This window comes from Ceratotherium simum, chromosome 3, assembly GCF_057802395.1.
Source record: "Ceratotherium simum simum isolate JZ-2026a chromosome 3, ASM5780239v1, whole genome shotgun sequence".
Taxonomy (NCBI): Eukaryota; Metazoa; Chordata; class Mammalia; order Perissodactyla; family Rhinocerotidae; genus Ceratotherium; species Ceratotherium simum.
In genome coordinates, this window is record NC_141902.1 from 75,733,955 (window position 1) to 75,756,169 (window position 22,215).

The 22,215-nt window shown below is 38.4% G+C and overlaps 2 protein-coding genes across 9 annotated transcripts in view; both read right to left on the reverse strand.

Moving 5' to 3' along the window:
- Positions 1 to 3,751, reverse strand: part of SNRPN (small nuclear ribonucleoprotein polypeptide N) — a 118,676-nt gene extending 114,925 nt beyond the window's left edge. The window contains exons 1-3 of the mRNA XM_014788591.2: positions 3,606 to 3,751; positions 2,300 to 2,451; positions 387 to 498 (exon numbers count right to left, since the gene is read on the reverse strand). Coding sequence (XP_014644077.1) covers positions 387 to 498; positions 2,300 to 2,451; positions 3,606 to 3,608 — 267 coding nt within the window. The 5' untranslated portion in view covers positions 3,609 to 3,751. The remainder of the gene's footprint in view (positions 1 to 386; positions 499 to 2,299; positions 2,452 to 3,605) is intronic.
- SNURF (SNRPN upstream open reading frame) lies at positions 3,606 to 22,203 on the reverse strand. Of its 8 annotated transcripts, none has more exons than XM_087428808.1 (6): positions 20,087 to 21,073; positions 19,616 to 19,637; positions 14,975 to 15,070; positions 12,607 to 12,699; positions 10,353 to 10,504; positions 3,606 to 3,751 (listed from the first exon to the last, which is right to left on the reverse strand). In XM_087428808.1, the coding sequence occupies exons 1-5, from the start codon at positions 20,685 to 20,687 to the stop codon at positions 10,399 to 10,401; spliced, it is 918 nt and encodes a 305-aa protein (XP_087284934.1). In that variant the 5' UTR covers positions 20,688 to 21,073; the 3' UTR covers positions 3,606 to 3,751; positions 10,353 to 10,398. The 8 variants fall into 8 exon arrangements, with proteins under 8 accessions (XP_087284934.1, XP_087284935.1, XP_087284939.1 ...); XM_087428809.1 differs by having other exon boundaries at positions 12,607 to 12,696; positions 20,087 to 21,072; XM_087428813.1 differs by lacking the exons at positions 19,616 to 19,637; positions 20,087 to 21,073 and adding an exon at positions 22,060 to 22,203 and having other exon boundaries at positions 12,607 to 12,696.
- Between the last annotated feature and the right edge of the window lie 12 nt (positions 22,204 to 22,215).

Here is a 22,215-nt window from a genome sequence, read left to right on the forward strand (position 1 = left end):
CCTTCCCACCATTTTCACACATGACGTATCTCAAATTAGCTCTGTATTCAAAGGAATAAATGGACAAGTGCACCATGGAGGCATCCTGTAGATTAAATGTACATTTGTCAAACTGTGAGTATATGTATTTTTATGACCCTACCAAGAGAAAATAAATCAGCAACTCCTACCCTTATCTAGGTAGTACCCAGCACATAGAATAATTCATCAGAAAATCCTTAATCCCCAAGTATAGACAAGCAAGAACTGACATCAAGTGCTAGGCACTTTTGACTTGACAAAGGTACATAATATTGTGCCTCTGTTGTACCCTGCTTTAGCAAACATCTCAAGTAATGTGATGTTCTTCCACATTAATGTTCTGTCCTGCCCTACATTTTCCTTACATCTTTAGGGGGTGGTCCCTCCACAGTCATGGAAACCAAGTTCTCCCCACGCAGCAACACCAGACCCAAAACCCGCTTTTCTTCACGCTCTGGCTGCTTCGCATTCTTTGGCCTATAAATCAGAAGTAAATTTCAGTAAGATAAGTTAGGGATTGCTCACTCACTAAAATATTTACAGATCATTAGGTATCAACTAAGACAATAACTGATGCCAAGGTGCTCATGCTCAGTTAGTTGTGACCAAAAAAAAACTAGACTCAGTTAATATTAAGAGTAAATGGTAAAGATCTTTTCCTATCAAACTTTAATCTTCCAGAATGTTCCCTCAATGTTAAACTACAGCAAAACTTATTTCTTCTTTATGAAACAGATGCAAGTGACATAGCTAAGACTTTTAAGAAAGGCAAAACTGAAACCTCAGTTTTCACACGCTACGATGCAAAGTAAATTTTTTAAAATCATTTTTTAACTAAATAAGTAAATCTTGATGGCAGACAACTGAAATAAGGAATGGCAACAGTAACAGGCAATGAGGGTATACCAAATGGTAAAGGAAAAAAAAAAAAAGCTTTGAGTAACAGACACCTGTGTATTTCTAGCCTTACCACTTACTATATAACCATGAGAAATAAAAAATTAAAAACCCCTGCAATTCTAGTTTCTTCCACTGTCAGCAGCAAACATCATACATGCATGAGGCTTATACCACATAATACACGTAAAAGCAACTAATACAGTACCATTTAACAAACCCCAGTGAGTACTATCACAGAGAATAATGCACGACTTAAAGCATTATTTAGATGAAATTATCCCTGTAACTTTGTGAGAAGAGTGAAACAGAGAAATTAAGAATATGTCTAAAGCTCACATCAAACGTCTTTAGTGTTTATCAACATCATAAGGTTTTTTATTATTTTCAGTAAAATGGACTATTTAAACAAAAAAAAATTTACACTGAAGCATCCACCATCCTAGAATTTCTGAAATTATCCAACTTGGTGTGTAGGAAGCAGACTAAGAAGAAAAGAAAAGGCAAGGACAGAGACTATACTATGAATTCTATTCAAATTTGTCTGAGAAGAGCAGACTTCAGACTATAGCAGGCAGGCAAAGTTGAATATCACCTTTTTTTTCATATCTAAAAAACCTAAGTGAAGTGGGCAAATTAAATTTCTGGACAGTGTATCATTAACTCTGAGAATACAAGAAATCAAGCCAGGGACCAAGGTGATGCCTTGTTAAGTTCTGCACCAATATAAAAGCCTGAAACAAAGTCATCTGAGTGAAAGCAGGATGTCACTCAAGTCTACTAAGTTCTACGCTCTTGTTGCACATAGTTAAAGCTCCGCAATCACAGGTGCAGACGGTGGCCTCATGTGGTAAGGCACAAGCACAAAGAGGTTAAAATGAAATGGGAAAATCACAAAGATAAATAAGCAAAGGGAGTTAGACACTGACACCAAATCAACACTCAACATGATTCAGACAAAAAAAAGGGCATGCAAAGAGGCTGGATGAACAAATGCTAGACCTGGCCTGGAGTACTCTAATCACATCCCAAATCCTCAACCGTCAAGAAAAATTGCTGTTCTTAAGATCCCTTCAGTCTGAAGGAATGCTGCAGAAGCCAACCTATAACATTTCTCAATTTTTAAAATAAACATAAGTGGATACTTTGATCACACTGCAGTTTCATTTTCTGTTAAGTTCATGACTGTATTTGCAAACTTAAAACAAGTAGTGTGGATACAATGACTTTAAAACCAGAAGACTGATCTAATTCAGAGATGAGGCCAGGTGGACCAGCCCTGTCACATTTTCCCTGCCTCCTTCAGTTACCCTCTATAAGCCCTTACCCCTGTTCTGCCTTTCTCTCAATCTTCCATTACCCAAACCCAAAGCAGTCTTACTTGATCTTCCTGAACTCATCACAATCACAGAGGATCAAGTTCATATGCTTGTCAAAAGCCTTAAAGGTGCCAATGAAGATTCTGCCATCTTGCAGGATACATCTCATTCTATAGTCAATGTGCTGCAGCATCTTACTGCTCTTTCCCACAGTCTGGAAGAAGTAAGAGAACAGTCAGTCATCAGCTTATCTGCAGCTACTTTCTAACCCTCTCCTGTTTCTTCCCAACTCCTATACCAATCCAAATTTGGTTTCCTTAATACATCCCCTCTTCCACCTCTTCTCCAACATTCCTCCACACCTTTTCAAGATACTGGACCACATTTGGACCCAGGACTCCTCTATGGCACCCTCTATGTCTCAGAATCTCTCCCTATGCAGTTTCCCATCATCCTATGTTTCCTTCACAATACAGCTTCCAAAACCCAGGGCCCCTTTAGTATTCCATCATTCCAATCCTGCTTTCCAAATTATAATCCCAAATCCCACCCTCCTACCGAACACTTGACCCCATGGACTATTTCTTTTTCCCCAGACACTTAGTCAAACGATGAGAAATCCCTACCTCCATCAAAAACTCCCAACAACCCAACGCAAATACAATGCACTAATTTTTAGTTCCCCAAAGGCCTCTGTCCTAGTTCCATCACAACCCACAGCCCATATCATTCAGAACTTCTATCAGTTTTCTCAAACATGTTCCTCTTTCATTTTTGTTTTTCTAAGGCACCTTTTTAAAAGACTTTTATCCTACTCACCCACTCCACTGACATTTTAATATGCAGATATGCTATATCTCTTACTTATATACTGTGGCCCTTTGGAAGACCACAAACCAGTATAAAATCTAAGCATGTGTCTCAAGAAAATCTTCTCAAGAACCAATTTTTATCCCTGTGGGATAAAATGCTGAAAATGCTCTCTCTCCACAAACGGCTTTCCTTTGTAATAATCAAGACTCAAAGCTCCAAAGCCCTCCATTTTCAAAGTAGACCTGATGTCTATTGTTACCTGACCTGAGTGAGCCTCCCATCTGGAGAATTACTACCGTAATTATCACCAAAAACTATCTTCTGTATTTTCTCACATTATAAGATTTCTCTAAAGATGTTTTCCAAGCCATTTTACCACTGTAACAGGATAAGAGACATAGCTCTTCTCCAGTTGTTAAGCCATGCAATGAGATACCATCTCTATAGATATCTTATTTCTAACATTAAGAACCCAAAATAACCCCACACTCTGGCAAACCATTATGTTGGGCCCTTACAGTAGCTTCTCATCCCTATCCTTAATATACATCTTACCATGATTGCTGTTCCACCAAATCCAATGTCCGCAGTCAAGTTTCGGGATCCTTAAGACCTAAGGGAAGGCTACAGATAAAGGTATGACGCAGGTTCTCCTACAAACAATGCAAGCTGGGGCAGAAGCTTCAAACAGTAGATGGAGCCTGCAGAGGAAAGCACGATCTTGCTGCACTGCAATCTACCATGTTTTAAAACAGGTAGACAATTTTGCATGGAAATCACTATAACATATTCAAAACCATCTCCCCCATGCTCCCATGCCCACCAAGTAAACAACAAATTTCACTGTTCTCTCACCTTAACGCCCACAGTTTATGCACCTAAGAGTGACAAAGTTTATTCAGTAGTACACAGAAATTCTTAAACGTTTCAAAAATAAGCTTCATTTTGCATTCCCAAAATGTAATAGTTTCTTTTTCCATCCTTATTTAAGGTATGCTTAATTCTCTAGCCCCAAGTTAATACCAATTATCTCAAAATCAACATTTTGATACCCCTGAGTTTCTTCATCTGAATTACTCCTGAGTTAGTATATTGCTTCTTGGCTAAACCCCCTAAATGTTTTCAACCTCAGTGTTGCCACACACACAGTCCCTTCAAAATAAAGCTAGGTAATCTTTCTTCACCACAAACCAAACGTATTATCATGTACCTGCTTAAGACTTCCTAAGTGGAAAGTGAATGTAACTACTGAATGCTTATATGGATATATGGGCAATCTTCTTAGTAATCAAGGGAACATGTGTTATAATAATGTTATCATTTTCCCAAATATACTAAATAAAATGCTCTTATTAAGTATGGCAACCAAATCTAAGCAAAACTGGTCAAGGGTCTCAAACTGCTAACTATATTCATTAAAAAAGGAAACACACAAATTACTTTTGAATGGGAAATTGACTTTATGCATAAAGGTAGCCCAGTATCATAAAAAAATCTGATATAATTGTACTTTTAACAATGAAAATATTTCCAGTAAGATTGTTCTCCACTGTTTTCAATAGGGAAAATTTGTAACCAGCAAAGTAAACTGGCTAAGTAAATTTTCAATCATCTACTTCAGGATGTGAAAATGAAATCATTTAAATGGTGGTTATGAACTAAAGCAACATCAGAATAAGAAAGTAAAAGATATGTTTTGAGGACACCACTTTCCATGTGGAACTGTATGACTCGAGATCAGAAGAGAACATAATGGAATGAAAACAATAATTCAGCAAGGGTGGTAAGATGTAGAAGGGATGTTTCACTATAATTACCAAAGGTTGATGGCAGTTAAATACATTTTTTATGAGAACTTGGAGGGTATCGGATTGTCTAAAAAATAAATTTCTGAGCACTACTCAGAATATCTTCCAACCTCTGTTCTCCGCATGCAAACTGCTATGCATCTGTTGTGCTGTTTTTCCTGGAAGATAATCTATGTACACTCTCAATACACACCGTTGACACTCCTCTAACACTCATCATAACTGATTCTAATATCTTTATACTTGCCTCTTCTCCCATCTACCCAACTTAGTCCTCCAAGATACAAGAATGACATCAGGGATATCTCCATGTCTGGCACCCAATATCTGTAGTAGTGCTTTACATAAAACTGGTAAGTAAAGATCTCAAAAGATCTACTCAAATCAGCAGACTGAAGCTCCTCTCCGCCCAATAAATGTAGTTTCTGACCCAAACTCACTTAAGTTTAAGACCTATAATTTAGATGTTCACAACTCTCTATAAAGTAGAGTCTAAACCCATAATACTTGGTACATGTTTGAATTGTTAGCAATTTCCATTTTTATAAAAGATTTAGGATCTTCAGTAATCCATGGAGATAGAAAGTAAATTAAATAGTTGCCTGAACTGCAGGGTAAAAACGGGTAATGAATGTAAATGGGCATGAGGCATCTTACTTGGGTAAAGGAAAGTCCTAAAAGTCCCCTGTGGTGATGGTTACAAAATTCTGTAAATTTACTTTAAAAAATCACTGATCAGGCCGGACCAGTGGTGTAGTGGTTAAGTCCACGCATCACTTGGGCAACCTGGGGTTTGTTGGTTCAGATCCTGGGTGCGGACCTACTCACTGCTCATCAAGCCATGCTGAGGCAGTGTCCTACATAGAAGATCTACAACTCTATAACTATAATACACAACTATGTAGTGAGGCTTTGGGGAGAAAAAAAAAGGAAGATTGGTAACAGATGTTAGTGCAGGGGCAATCTTTAAAAAAAAAAAAAATCACTGATCTATACATGGGTGAATTTTTTTGGTATGTAAACCATACATCAATAGCGCTGTTTTTAAAAAATAAAATGTCAAGAACTTCAAATAATGTACAAAGTTCACAAGATTACTTTTCATATTGCCATTGGTGCCAAAAAAAAAAAGCTAACCATTCAACAAGACACTATTACTGGAGTACACTCCCTTACCAACAATTGAGACATACTACCAGACAATGGGCCACAGGACAGTGACTATTTGAAAAAGAAAACAAAAGACCAGTAGGGCTGGGGCCGGCCCCATGGCTTGATGGTTAAGTGCGCACGCTCTGCTGCTGGCGGCCCGGGTTCGGATCCCAGGCACACAGACACACCGCTTCTCCGGCCATGCTGGGGCCGCGTCCCACATGCAGCAACTAGAAATATGTGCAGCTATGACATACAACTATCTACTGGGGCTTTGGGGGTAAAAAATAAATAAATAAATAAAAATTAAAAAAAAAAAAAACAGTAGGGCTGGATGCAGCTTTTCAAGATTTCATTCAAAGAAAAAAATATAATCACAAAAATTTCCTGTATAAGGATTACTATAATGGGACCAGCATCAAATGTGCTTTTAAAGTACGTATTTGTAGTAAGTCACCTCTCCAGCAAAAATTTTAAATTCAGAGACAAAACTTTTATCTTCAGGTGCCAAAAAAGATTTAGAGTACAGATTTCCCCACCCAGATGCAGTTTCAAATGTTCTATCCCACCTGGTATTTCAGTGAACACATACCTATGAACCCTGGTTCATATAAATTAGCTGTAAGAAATCAACAAATTCAAACAAGATTTCCTTGCCTTAATGAGATGGACTTGAATTTTAGCAACAGTTATCTCCTGACCCTAAATTTAGTACACCATAATCATGAACCCTTGTAAAGAAAAGGAGATCTATCACTTTGTAGAATGATCAAATTTATCTCCACAGCAAAGGAGAACAAAATGCCTCAAGAGGGAGGACAAGAGGAGCAGCAACATCACACTGCATTGATGAATCAGAAGTTATGGTAAATCTCCTTAGGTCAAAGGGCACATAAACAAATAAATGGTCCTGAGTCCCTGACTCAAACATCCTGGGATCCCTCACACAAAAAGTTTTCAAACTTTTGCTAAGTGTGGACTTTCAAATGATTAAACTGTCTAAGAATATAAAGCTTCTTTGAGTCAAAAGATAAGATGGTCAGACTTGGCCAAGGCACATAGAACAAATGAGAAATCATAGAATAATGATAAGGCATTGGTGCTCACTCAAATCTGGTAAATAACAAACCCTTCACAGAAAAATGTGCAACAAGTTTAACGAGTAACAGGAGAAAACATAACTAAATGGAAAATATTCACTGACAAAGTACTGCTAGTTAGAACTACAAGAAGACAATTTTCCTTTTTTGGAACTGTTTATTTATTTAAAAAAAAAAAAAAAAAGATAGGGGGCCTGCCCAGTGGCATACTGGTTAAGATCACACGTTTCACTTCAGTGGACCAGGGTTCACAGGTTCGGATCCTGGGCAGGGACCCACTCACTGCTCATCAAGCCATGCTGAGGCAGTGTCCCACATAGAAGAACTAGAAGAACTAGAAGGACCTACAACTAGGATATACAACTATGCACTGGGGCTTTGGGAAGAAAAAGAGGAAGATTGGCAACAGATGTTAGCTCAGGCCAATCGTCCTTAAAAAAAAAAAAAAAAGATACCAGAGGTGGTACTGAGAAACTAGCACTCTGGTAATTATTCTTGATGGCAATCAACACTGCTTATATAATGCTGTTAGAAAGTAATGTAACAAAACATTTAAGAGATATACTAATATTTATACCCTGTAGCCCACAACTGGATCCTTATCCTAATAAATTTAAGGTACCAAATATATCTTAAAAAACATAGCACTAATATTCATAATAGCATAGCAAACTAGAAAAAAAACACAAGTACAAGAGAAATTAAATCATGAATGGACTATCTTTTATTCATTACAAATGATAATTATGAGGACTGTTTAATAAAATGAAGAAACATTAATGATATACATTTAAGTGGACTAAATAGAAAATAATTAGTTTAAAAGCATAATTCCAACTAACCACATTTTCAAAAGAAAAGCAAATGGGCAAAATGAAAAAAAAAAAATCAACCTCATGTGGTGGTTGAAACACGGGTATACAAAGTCTCTGGCATACCTTTCCACTTTTCTTGGCTATCCCTCACATGCTTCAGATTTTTACTTTTATAATGAAACAGGAAACGTATCAATTGTTAAAATGTCTTCAAAAACTACTTAGGTACATGTACAGCTGACTTTAACATGATTCTTAGACCTGACCCTTAACCTAGAAATTCATCTGGTTCTCTACCCGGTAATGCTTACTTCATATACACTCCTTCTACAGCCCCTTTCTCTTCACCACCTTCTATAGTATCACCACTCCCCTACTGGCTCTATCTTGGTGTTTTCATCTTTAAAAATGGTTCTCTAGGGGCTGGCCTGGTGGCATAGCGGTTAAGTGTGCACACTCCACTTCGGCGGACCAGGGTTCTCAGGTGTTTTCATCTTTAAAAATGGTTCTCTAGGGGCTGGCCTGGTGGCATAGTGGTTAAGTGTGCACACTCCGCTTCGGATCTCAGGTTCGGATCCTAGGCGCGGACTGATGCAACACTTGTCAAGCCATGCTGTGGTGGCATCCCATATATAGTAGAGGAGGATGGGCATGGATGTTAGCCCAGGGCCAATCTTCCTCAGCAAAAAGAGGAGGATTGGCATCGGATGTTAGCTCAGGGCTAATCTTCCTCACAAAAAATAAAAACATTAAAAGAAAAATGGTTCTCTAAGACAGGGGTCAGCCAACTTTTTCTTTTAATGGGAAAGATAATAAATATTTTAGGCTTTGCCTGCCATTCAATCTGTCACAACTACTCCAATCTGTCATCGTAGAGCCAGTATAGCCATAGACCATACGTAAATAAATGGACATGGCTATGTGCCAATAAAATTTTATTCACAAAAGCAGACAGTGAGTGGGTCAGATACTTTACCAAGCCCTATTCTAAAATATTCCTAGTAACTAATACTATTTAGATAAAACTAGCACTGGAGACTAGAATAAAACATAATATCAGAAAATGAGATGGTCCTACTTACAGATCATAATGTACATTTTAAATAATAAACTTAGGAACTTACTAGAGTATGTGAACTGCATTCAGGAGCCAAAAAATTTCTGGTTAAAAAAAATCAATTTTGTATACTTGCTCATTTAAAAATGTCCTTACTCTGGGGAACAGCCAGGAAAATGATCAGATTCCATTGTCTAAAATCAATTCCACTGTCTTCTAATCAAGTTCAGGCAGTTACTGGAGAACGCTGGGTAAACGATTCAGCAGGGGAGGGCTTTTCTCAGAAAATTTCTGTTTTTTTCTAGTTTGTTTTGAACATCAAAATGGTAGCCAGAAACAGGCCTAATTAATTGGAGTTGAGGGGTAATATTTCAAAACAAAAATAAAGAAAATCTAGGAGAAAATTCATCTGTAAATCCCCTTCCTCTCTTAGTTTCTAAAAAGTATATATTAAACCCTTTGGATTGAGGTCATTCAAATCTTAAAATTAAAAGGAAATCACAAAGAAAAACCAAAGTACTAAATCAAAATCAACTTCTGAATAGCTTTTTCCTAAAAATGTAGAAACCAACATAAAAAGACAGACTGTAAATAAATCTACATCACATTGAAAAATCACAGATAATAGCTTTATTAAATTGTCAGCTGATTCAAATACATTGGTGAAAACAAACAAGTAAGAAAAAGACGAAAAAAAGGAATAATTAGTAAATAAGCATGGGGAAATTAAGCTTCTCATTTGCTAATGAATGTGATGTGGATTTATAGTTCTATAAGGACAAATGATATGTAATTAAAATAATCAATGCAGGTCAAAGTGTATTGTAACTGGCACTATTTTTTCAAGGCAATAAAGACTAACATAATACTTTGTAATACAACTTAGAAAATGTACCTTAAGTTCATATTCCTTGATTCAATTTCTTTTCACATCAGCATATCTGAGGAAGGATCCTATCTAATATTTTATGCAAAGCAATTCACTGAAGCTTTATTCAAACTACCAGCAGAAAAAAAATGAAGTCCCACAAAAGGGAATTATAAAACATTCATTAGCAGGATATTCAGCAGCCATTTGCAATGAAATACTTTTCATATAAAGTTGAAAATCAATACAAATTAAATATGAACAAAAGTATCTAAAAAGCATGCACAATGACTTGAAAGTAATACAGAAACATGATAAAAGTGTAAGAGAAAGAGCATTAACTTCCTGCTTTTCCTTTGTTAAACTTTCTGCAGTGTTTGTTGTATGAAGTTTTTAAGGGAAAAAAAAATGCTTTTAAAAATCCCATATAATGAAGTGACCTCCAAACACCTTATTCTTTAATTATTTCTTTATTACTGATCATGACTACATCAGCTCTAACCTGGTTTTTCGCTTCCAACCAGCTACCTGGATGTTCCGATACTGCTTTAACCACCTCTTGGTGTCTCAGCTAAGAATGCCTGTCTCAGTTCTGCCTGGAAATCCACCACAGGTATTTGCTGTTGCTGAGATCGCCTCGGGTACAGCTGACACCTATGACAAGAGCACAATATATATAAATGAAAATACTTTTGCATATATAGATAACTATATGGAAGAAAATGTAGAGACCCTTACGTTTAAAGAGACTCTCATTTAGGTCAGAGCATGCCAATACTTATGAAGAACCCATAAAACAGGAAACAGCACTCTCTCTCTGCATACAGGGATGTACAAGGAACTGAGGGAAACCTACCCACTTTGGGGATACTACCACAGGAACTAAAAAATAAGAGCTCTTTTGGTTTAAAAAGTCCTGTGGAAATACCGTCAATACTATATCCATTATTCACGTTTCCATTATTCTATCTCAAAACAATTCTCTAACCCCTAGCAACAGGGTGGTGCATTTGCTGAGGCATTTCCAATGAGACAGTAAGGCTGTCATCCATTCTGACCCTCCTGAGAAGTCACTACCTGAAACAAAAAAAGTCCAGGGCCCAGGCTGTTTAGGCTCTCAAACCTCCCATATACCAACCACCATCAGTTAGCAGGGAATTCTGGAGAAAAGCCCTCAACATATCGGAATAGATCAGTAATCTGGCTGTGAGACTAATCATGAGGATAAGGAAGAGTTATAGGAAGTTACACAGGTTGCTGGCTAACAAGACAAGCATGAGAAAATAAATCACCAGCAATGAATTCTGCCCTTGTTGATAAGTGTGTGTGTGTATGTGTGTATATATATACATGTAAACATAAGTGTGTGTGTGTGTGTGTGTATGAAAATATTCAACAGCAGTCGGATTTGGAAATAGGACTGCGATGAAAGTTACTTTTCCCCTATATTCTGTAGTTTTTAAATCATATTTTTATCATTGTAAAGATTTGGGCTGGACTTTGTCCACAGCTCCTGGAAGATTACCTCTAGAATCCCTGAATTTATCAAGTGATGGGAGCGTCTTTTGTTATTCATGGTAGGCCCCTTGGATCACACCTGAGTTAACGCTAACAAGATGATTCCAGATTGCGGCTGGCCAAGGCACAAAGTCCAACCTCGTGAACAGAGGGCTGGGGCTTTGAGCCTGACTTCCTGGGAAGGGATGGGAGCTGGAAACTGAGTTGAGACCAAGTTCAATCATGTAGTCAATGATTCAATTAATCATGTCTAAGTAATGAAACACTAATAAAAACTCTAGACACTCAAAGCTCTGTGAGCTTCTTGATTGATGATATACATTGATATGTTGAGAGATTATCACAGCCTGATGACATGGAAGCTTCAGATCTTGTCCTATGAGTCTCTTCATTTGGCTTATCCCTATTTGTATCCTCTATAATAAAATCAATAATAAGTATAGTGCTTTCTCGAGTTCTGTGAGTCACTCTAACAAATTATGGAATCTGAGAGTTGAAAACCCAGAATCTGTTCAGATGTGCGGGTGGCCTAGGAACCTGGACTTGCAGTTGGTATCTAAATTGAGGGTGATCTTACAGAAGGACTGTGCCTCACTAACTCCAAGTAGTAAGGGTCAGAATTGCATTGCTCATGCCTTTAAAATTTTCCCATTCCAATCACTGAACAATTAAATCTTTATTTGGGCATTCTCAGTTCCAATCCTGTTACCAAATGGCAACTAAGTGTCTGACATAACAAGGTTCTAAAAAAGTTTCAGCCAAAAAAAAGAGTTTTTTGCTTCTTCTTCTGAAAACTCCTATTGCAGTGTTCCTCTTGGGTTTAACCTGAAACCCAACCCAAGACTAAGGTAAGACTGAGAAAATAAGATGCAGTACACACAGCATTTACTTCACAAGATGCAGAATATAAACTTAGAAAGACAGTTGAAGAAGTGCATGAAATAGTTTCAGAGGACTCTCCAGCCCCAATCTCCAATTTCTCTCAAACTCAAATACATCACAAAACAAGGGGGCCGGCCCCGTGGCTTAGCAGTTAAGTGCGCGCGCTCCGTTGCTGGCGGCCCAGGTTCGGATCCCAGGCACGCACCGACGCACCGCTTCTCCGCCCGTGCTGAGGCCGCGTCCCATATACAGCAACTAGAAGGATGTGCAGCTACGACATACAACTATCTACTGGGGCTTTGGGGGAAAAAATAAATAAAAATTATTAAAAAAAAAAAAAAAAGGAAGACAGTTACCTTTGTGTAAGGTAAGATTCTTTAAAAAAAACAAAAACGAAACAAGGAAGACATTCTTCAGTCCCCAAGAACAAGAGCTGATTTGATGATCTACTGGAAAACAGAATAACCATCAATTCCAAGAGTATAAATCAATGAACTTCTATTAACACTTATTGTAGGATTTGTGGGATGTTTTGTCTGCATCTTGTTTTGGTTTTTACTCAGTTCTGTATTTTTTGGATGGATAACAATAGCAATCCTTTACTGGTCTTTAGAATGGGTACCCACACAGTTCATTAGGAATACTGACTCCCAGTAGTTATGGTTTGGGAAAAGGTGCGAGATTGATGGATTATAATTGAAATGAGCACTGAGATTTTAACTATTAAATGTCCCAATCCTGAGAGAATTCTGAGCATATGTATCCTTAAGGCCGGGCTTAGAGACTATCAATAGTGCTTACCCATTCCTATAATCCACTGACTCTGAAAGTACAGAGGTGACTAGGGAAATTACACAATTTCCCTAACTCAAAACTCCTCTCAGATCCTTCCCCCAATTTAGCACCCTGTAGTATTTATATATCACATATACAGCAGAAGTCAGAAAAATGAAGTTATTTCTTCTTTGAAAGCAACGAAATGTTTCCACAGACATGGACGAATAGATGACCCCTAAATAAGGCTTAAACAGGATGAGATCACCTATCATACTGGTCCACATTGATGCTGCAGAGGATAAAGGCTCTAACAAAATACAACAAATACGACAGAACCCTCACTCACTAACAAAAGATCCTCCCCTAAGATATGAACCCCCTACCCATACCTCAACGAAAATCTATAAAGTATCTCAAGATACTTCTAGAGATTCTGGGGAAAAAAAGGGCACTTTTTAAATTTCTGGAGTTACAAAAGACTGAAGAGAAAAAAGACATTACCATATAAAGGAAAATTAATAGGCAAATAGCCTATTATAAAGGACAAATTATATAAAATGTTCATTCATAAAATACTCCTTTTCAAAATAATTTCCAAAATGAAAATGTAATAAAGAAAATAATAATAAACTCAAGAGTAAACAAAATAAACAGAGAAAAATGGGACAATCCTTAGGCTCACCAGCAATTTAACATGTACAAACATATATTTCAAATTTTCACATATAAAATGAGCAAATAACAAAAATAAGACAAAATGCTACCCCCTTTTTACAATTTTTTAAAAGCTTTAGATTTGAGAAATAAAATTCAAATGATATTAATAAATAATATTAACTTTCAGATTGAATGCTCTTATATTGTTTATAATAGCTAAAAAATGCAAACAACCTGAATATCCATTAGTAAGCTAATGATAAATTGTTATTCCACCATCCAAACTCCACAACTTGTAAAATAAATAAGGTAGACTCATATGCACTGACATGGAAACATCCCCAAGGCATATTGTTACAGAACAAAAAACCTCAAGTATATAAACAAATCACAAATATGCCTCTGCCCTCCCCACCCACATAGTGTGTGTACACACATATGAATGCAGAGGAAAAGGTCTAAAATGATAGAGACCAAAGCACCTGAGGACTATCTCTGGGGAAGGAAGGGGCGTGGACTGGTGTGACTTGAAAATACCCACTTTTTATCTCAAAATTATGTGTTTTACAAAAAAACTATATTCATGTATTATTAATACTTGTAATCTTGAAAAAATAACCTAATAAGACAGCTTTAGGAAAGAAAAAAAATGCTACCCACTGATATTGTCAAGATTTGTGGTAATGACAAAATGCAAAAGATTCAACGTATACTCAAATATTTATCAGGTCATTAAAAATGTTCATGTATTTTTAATTAAAATAGCCCTTCTGGAAACCTAAATTTAAAAAGTTTTTGTGTGCATGTGTATATATCCTAAATAAGGAGAGGGAAAAATGTATGTATTTCAATTTAACTGGATAAATGCACTAACCAAAAAAAATCTAAATATTGCAGAGCAACCATGAATGCATAAATTAACATCCCTTTAGGGCACGGAACATTTTGCAAGCATAGAAAAAGTGATTTAGTAACAACATAAAAAATAAACCAGAAACAATTTTAAATATAAATATGTTGAAGGATGTAGAATTTTCTAAAGATAAAACACACCTAACACATGTATGGCAAAAAAGGAAATACAGTTCACTAAAATTTTAACAGAAGTTCAGTTACGTTAGGACTACATGGTTAGGGATGATTTCATTGCTTTTTTGCTACATCTTCTGTATCACATTCATATGCATCTGTCATTAATTAAATTTATTTCAATCCTCTCATTGGATGATACTTTGTTCCAATTTGAAAAAGGACTGAGTTAAACTGATTTTCAACCCAGACTGTACTCACTCTTGGTTGCTCAGTGAGGCTGTCCTTCTACGTTTGACTTGCACTTCCACCTCTGGTACGTGCTGTTCCGTAGTCCGTCTCAGGTGTAAGCGGTCCCTGAAGCAAAAAGAGGGATTTGTTTGACAGACTTAATCAATTCATGAAGTAGCCATTTATTTAAAGGTTATTTCAAGAGCTATTTTTAACATGATTGGAGTCTTTAAAGTGCTCATAATCTAATTACAACAAGATACAGTAATGTATGTTAATTATATCTCAGTAAAACTAGGGGGAAAAAAGGTAAAATTAAAATATTAGGTCTTTCTCCTCCAATAGTCAGGATCTATCCTAAAACTACTTTCTACCTTTAGACGTCCCTTAACATCAGAAAACCTGGGAAGTGGGCCAGCCCCATGACCTAGTGATTAAGTTCACATGGCCCAGGTTCGGTTCTAAGCATGGACCTACACCACTCGTAGGCAGCCTCGCTGTGGCAGCAATCCACATACAAAACAGAGGAAGATTGGCACAGATGTTAGTTCAGGACAAATTTTCCTCAGCAAAAAAAAAAAAAAAAAAAAAAAGAACAAAACCTGGAGAAAAAGATCAGACAATTAATCAAAAATAAATAATATATTTAATTTCTACTTACTTTCACATATACAGGTATAAAACTATAGACTTACAGAGAGATTTATATACACAAACATACTACCCGTAACTACATACCCCCAAAAATAGCAATGTTGATTCCAAAAATGGTTTGAAAAATATATTTAGAATAGATAGATCCTTTTGTATGGTAGAATAAAGTATTAACTGTAAATTACAAAATGTCTACTTAAGCAACCTCCTGCACAAATGCTGCTTGCTTAGGATTTTCAAAACAGGAAACAAAAGTGATGCTTAAACAAAAAAATTAAAAATAAAAACATAGCTTCTGCCATATTATGATCTGCAAAGCAGCTCACAAAATGGCTGCTCAAGGGATATGAGCATGAAATCTCCAACTTGGGTCACCCATGTTAGAAACTACAGGAACTACTCATAAAACTGAAATTAAAAAATGCTAAATCAGAAAAGGACAGAAGGAAAAACATTTTACAAAAGTCATGCAACGTACTATTTCAAAGTCAGAATTCAAAAGGCATATCCCAAAAGCTAATTCTCTGAACCCTAGCTATTTTAAAATTCATGTTAGATTATGCAAAGTAACCCAAATAGATTACCAACAACCCCAAGCTGTTTTTATTGCTTTCAAAACTTTAATGTTCTAATCAAGCAATAGAAAAGATCATTTAAAAAATCATTATGTACATATCAGATTTTTAAATGATGAAAGTGTATACTTTGCTAATCTCCTTGACCTTTGATTAGTGACAGTTTCTTAGAAGTGACACCTGAAGTACCTCAAGAGAGATCAATCCATAAATTCTATTTCATCAAAAGTAAAAAAAAGTCTTTGCTTCAAAGGACACTATATTAAAGTGAAAAAAACAACAAAATAGAATAGAATATTTGCAAATCACATAGCTGATGAAAGTCTAGTATCCAGAATATGTAAAGAACTCTTACAACTTAATAATAAAATGACAAAATTCAATGTAAAAATGAGTAAAGGATTTGAACAGGCTGCTTTCCAAAGACATACAAATTTCCATCAGCACAAGAAAAGATGATCAATATCATTACAGTCTTTAGGGAAATGCAAATCAAAACCACAAACACATACCAGCTCATACCACAGGACTACAGGAGGATGTGGATACACTGCTAGTGGGAATATGAAATGCTACAGCCTCCAACATTTCCTAAAAATGTTAAACCATGTAGTTATCATCTGATGTAGTGATTCCACTCCTTATGGAGTGAAATAAAAACACATAAACTTGAGCGTGAATGTACCTAGCGGCATTAATCGTAGTAAGCAAAAAGTGGGAACAACCCAAAGTACAACTGATGAATGATAAAATACAATATGGTATGGTATATCCATACAATGGAATGTCATTCACTCATAAAAAGGAATGAAGTAATGATTCATGAAACCACATGGTGATTTCACAAATATATTAATAAAACATTTTATTAATACAATAAAAGGAACTATCATGGGCCTCCATGTCATAGCCCACTGATTATGATTAATAGCGCAATTGAGAACCCCTCATTACAAAAAAAAAAATCTTCAGTTCCTTTACCCCTTCATAGCAGTTGCTCAGTACGAAAAGGTCTGAGTTCAACTGAAAAAAGAACCAGCGTGCAAGGCTATTCAATTTCCTAAATCTTTTTTAAAGCTACATGCGAAATCATTTATGAGCAGCTTTATTTCGAAAATACTGAAGTTTGTTCTACATAACACACACATGCATTTATAATCTTCCTAATTGCTTTCCCAAACCAGAAACCAATATTTCAGAAAATTAAGCATTTAAGGGAAAAAAACGTCGGTATACGTACAGGTTAATTTTTTGCTCCAAAATCACTTTTATTAAAAAATAGTACTAATTTGGAAATACACTGAAAGGCAAAAAGTGATGAGATCACACAATGTTTTCCCTAATTGCCTAACAGTCTATCAAATATTTAATATGCCTTACACCTTCACCAAAAAACCTTAAAAATTCAACTACTAAGATCTCAAGAATGAAAAATAAAAAATGAAAAAGATAATATGTGGCAACCCCAGTCTGCAGATCTTCCCACAAACAAGAAAATCAGTGCCTCCAAAACAAAACCTGTGGAATACAAAAGAGAATTCTAGGCCAGCCAGAATTCAGGAACCGGGAGACAAATAATTTCCATGCCCAACCTTTATTAGTGAAGGAGGATGCCTTAACCATCAACAACTCTTTCTCAAGCTTTCTAGCTCTGGGACACAAAAAGTGGAAGAGACAGACAGGACCAGCAATAAAGTTCTAATGTATACTGAAGAAAGAAGATCAAAAACCTCACTGTCCTGTCACGTGGAGGCAGCACACATACCCTGCTTACTTCAAGGATTCTTCCTAAAAATAGCTAAGTAGCAGGGCGCAGTGTCAAAGTTTAGAGGTTAATTTAGAGGCCTTACATCTTAAATGTGACATCTGTTAAAAACAAATCTAAGCACATTAAGCAAAGGAAGAAGGAAAGAGAGGAATTAAGATGCAGCATTATCATATACGGGGAAAATATTTCAGCAATGAAACATTGGAAAGATACACTGGGGAAACCAAGATAATACAAAATAAACTGAATAAAGCCAAAACCAGATAGCACCTTGCCTTAGACAGCAATACAACAGTCCCTCAACTACGCTTCCATGGTCTAAATTACAGGAAGGGCTCACACTCCCCCACTATTTTTAAAAAGCCGTGGTACTAAGCCAAATATTTACTGGGCAGAACAGAGACCTTGAAACTTCAAAGGTCTTTCCAGGAGGATCCGCCATATTGAGATCCTGAACCTGAGTGAAAGACTACAAAATGGCGCACAAGGATAACACACACTCATCTTGCAATGAGCGAAATGATCAGAAGTTAAACCAAAATATTCATCTGAAGCAATATCTTCGTACAAGCAGGAAAAATGTGCAAATCCTAAGTATCACAATGTTCCAGACTCCTGCTATTTTTCAAACTACTCGAAAAGAAATAATTCCAGAACAAAGCTTTCCAAGCTTCTGGGGTTTGTTTTCCTTAATTACATTCCAACTCAGCACAGACACACTGGGTATGATGAATGAAAATACAGAAGAAAGCCTTTATTATAATTTTTAAATTCATAATTAACATACCGCATATGCATGGATATAATAAAGTGAGCTATCTTCTAAATATCTCTTGGAAAAAAAAGGAATGGCTTTACCTTTGAGCCTATAATCTCTCATATCATGGCATGCACTCTCAAACATCTTTTTCCTAAACAACAAAGTATTTTTTAAAAGAAGATAAATCATCCTTAAATCATTTCAATCACTGCTAGTTTGTGTTGCTTAGAGAAATCAACTGATGAAACTGTTAAAATAAAAGGAAGCAAAGATACTAGTAATTTAGCCATTATTTCTGGGGGTATAATCCCACAATTTCAAATGTTTGATGTCACTGTAACCAACTTAAAAAGGCAGTACAGATAGCAGTTAAGTTTTGGAGAGAATATATAATAAATTATATCAATATAATTATCATAATTGTAATTACAGGATGAATGAAATGATGGATTGTCCAAGTGATAGGTGAACGGGTACTTACAGGTTAGAATACAATTTCCGGTGACCCATCATATATGGATTCAAAAGTTCTCCATCTCAAAGGACTTCAATAGCAGTGAGGAGAATGTGTTTTGTAAAACTGTTAGATGACTCAAAATGTGACTTTAATAATGGATAACTTATTCATCCTAAAGGTGCGCATGAAGAGTCTAAGTGTTTCATGAAATGTGAGAGTAAGAAGCAGCATTCTTTCTAAAATAACGTTTTACTTCATTCAATCTGAGACTTTAAATATGTATGTTTAACTACATTAAGAAGTGTTATTAAATATTATATGGGCTACTAAAAAAAATAAAGAAAAAAGGCAAGCACATCAAAATCCTGCAAAGGAAAACAAATTCCTTAAAGATGTTGGGGAAAAAAACTGGAATATAGAATACAGGAATAGTTACTTCGTTAATTACTTTTCTTACCAAATTTTCATAGGAGCTCCAACTTCAAAAATGATAGATCAAAAGCATTATTTTAAAAATTCGACTAAGGGCAAGAATTCCTTAAGTGCATGACACCCACAGCCCTGTAGCATACTACTTTTCTGATTCTCTCCTCTCTTCTCCTTGAGCAAACACAGTCTACAGCTCTCAGCTCCCAGGAGCCCTCTTCCCCCGATTTAAGGAAATCATCTCTCAAGACAGCATCACAAATGGAATATCCAGAGATTAAGAAATATGACAAACTCTCAAAGGTGATGCACTTACGGAATTATCAAATCTGAAAAGTGGAAATCAAAGTTTTTAAGAACGGGAGTTGTCTTAAGGGTTAACGAATGCACTTTGAATATGGAGAACCATTAGACTGTTCACAAAACATCTTAGCGAGAATCTGCAAAAAGGAAAAGGTAGGCCTTTCTAGAAGAACAGTCAGAAAACATTTAAAATCTGTACCAGTGGTGAAGGCTGCCTTAAGTAGCACGATGGATCTTGGGAAAGCCTTGCCCTTCTTGGCCTCCAAGGCCCCACAACTCTCCTCTACAGTGCAACAGAAAAGAAGGGGGGCAGCGTGACCATCATTCCAAGCAGGCTTAGAAGGTACAAATCGCCCCCTGTAAAGTCCCTGGCAGCATTGCCCTCCCCCCTCCACTGCGGGACTGTGTTCCCACACAGTGGGGGCCGCCACAAGGCAGAGGCTGAGCAAACCTGTGCCCTTCTTCCTCCCTCCCCCCACTACATCACAGCAGAGAAAGAGCAACTGCAGCAGACAGGTGAAGCAGGTGGCTGCCAACCCCGCCAGGAGGATGCGCAAACTCCCTCTCCTGCTGCCCTCTCCACTGCGGGGCGGAGGTGACGTCATCTCTGCTGCGCTTGAGCACCCCGCCCGCTTCCAAGCTGCGGCGCTTTGAGGAGGGATAACCGCCCACTCAGGCCCGCCTCCTCCCCTCAACACTGCGCTCTGGGGAGGGTGCAGCTGAAATTCCTGCCTGGCAGAAGAGGCAGCAACTGCCCATCCCCCACTGCCGCACTGGGCAGAGGGGGCGACCGCCCCCATGCTGTGGCGCACGCGCACATTAGTGCATCTGCAGTGGCAGCCATCTTTGGGAACCGCACAATGGCCGTGACGCCACACAGGACTTCTGTGCGCTCGAGCTCCTATTTGAGAACCGCCTGCCTTCGAGAACCATATTCAGAACGCAGGGAAAACCAATGCGAGAGAGAAATCCCTGTGGTGTCGCATTCCAGAACCTGGCAAGTCTCTCACGAGATGCGTAAAGCAAGCTCTGCACACCATGTCCCTCATCTTACACCGAAAGCACAAAAGCCAAGGATTATAAATAAGTAAAATATATAAAGACATGAACATTTCTGCAGCCATCCCATCACCTGAGTGGTGGGGCAGCAGGTTCCCCCGAATACGCAAACTCTAAGACCACCACAGGTCTCAGAATATTGAATGTTCTCCCTTCAAACCAACGGCCGTAGACCACATGACGCCCCCTCCATATGCCGCAACCTCAGACCCCTTCCCTTTGCCCCTACCCCTCCACTGCTACGGCAGTCACTCCACTGAGACCCTCCCACACACCACCGCCGCCCCCTCTGTATCAACACCACGATCGTCACCCCGCCGCCCCCTCTGTATCAACGCCACGATGGTCACCCCGCCGCCCCCTCTGTATCGCCGCCATGGTGACCACCCCACTGCCCCTCCCCTACCACCGCCTCCATGGCCATCCCGCTGCCATCTCGCACCATGGCCACCGCGGTCCCACCACTCCTCTGCATCATCGCCATGGTGACCACCCCTCTGACCCCAAACCACTGGCATGGACACCGCGGCCACCCCCTCTACTATCGCTGCTGTGAACATCCCATCCTCCACCCCTCCCACCACCGCCATGGCGGCCACACACACCGTCACCGCCACCATGGATGCCCACGCGTACCCCACTCCTTGCCACCATAGTAGGCACTCCTGCAGACAGCATCGTCACCAAAACCATAGACGCCCCACCCTGTCATCGCCTCCACACCTCTGTGCACACCCCCCATTGACCCCTCGCCGTCGTACCTTTCCCCGTCCTACGCACCACAGCCAACGCAATGTACCCTCTGTACCTGCGGTCACGGCCTCACAGCTCAAGGACAAAGGGCCACTCCAGAAAAGATCTATTGGGATTGAACAGGATAGCGCAGATGGGCCAAGACGCGACACGAAGTGGGAAGGACACTGTCCGGGAAGGGACAGCCAAGCCTCAAGCCTCCGAAGGTGTCCCATCCAGTGCTACCGAACAAAGAACTTTTGGGGCCCAGATTCCCAATATATACAACAATACTCCAGGTTCTGCACACTTGGAATATCAAACAAACAAAAACGACTGTCCCCCATGCTGTCTCTGAGGTAAGACACCCGCACGACTGACCTGGCCCGCTCCATCGCGACGCTGGCCGCTCCTCAGAACACAGCGTCAGGCATCTCCGGCGGCCGCTGGAATCTGCGCCAGACTCCCAGCGGCAGCGTCAACTAACCGCACCAGCTCCGCCCACGCATGCGCAACAACACGACCCTCAGTCGTGGG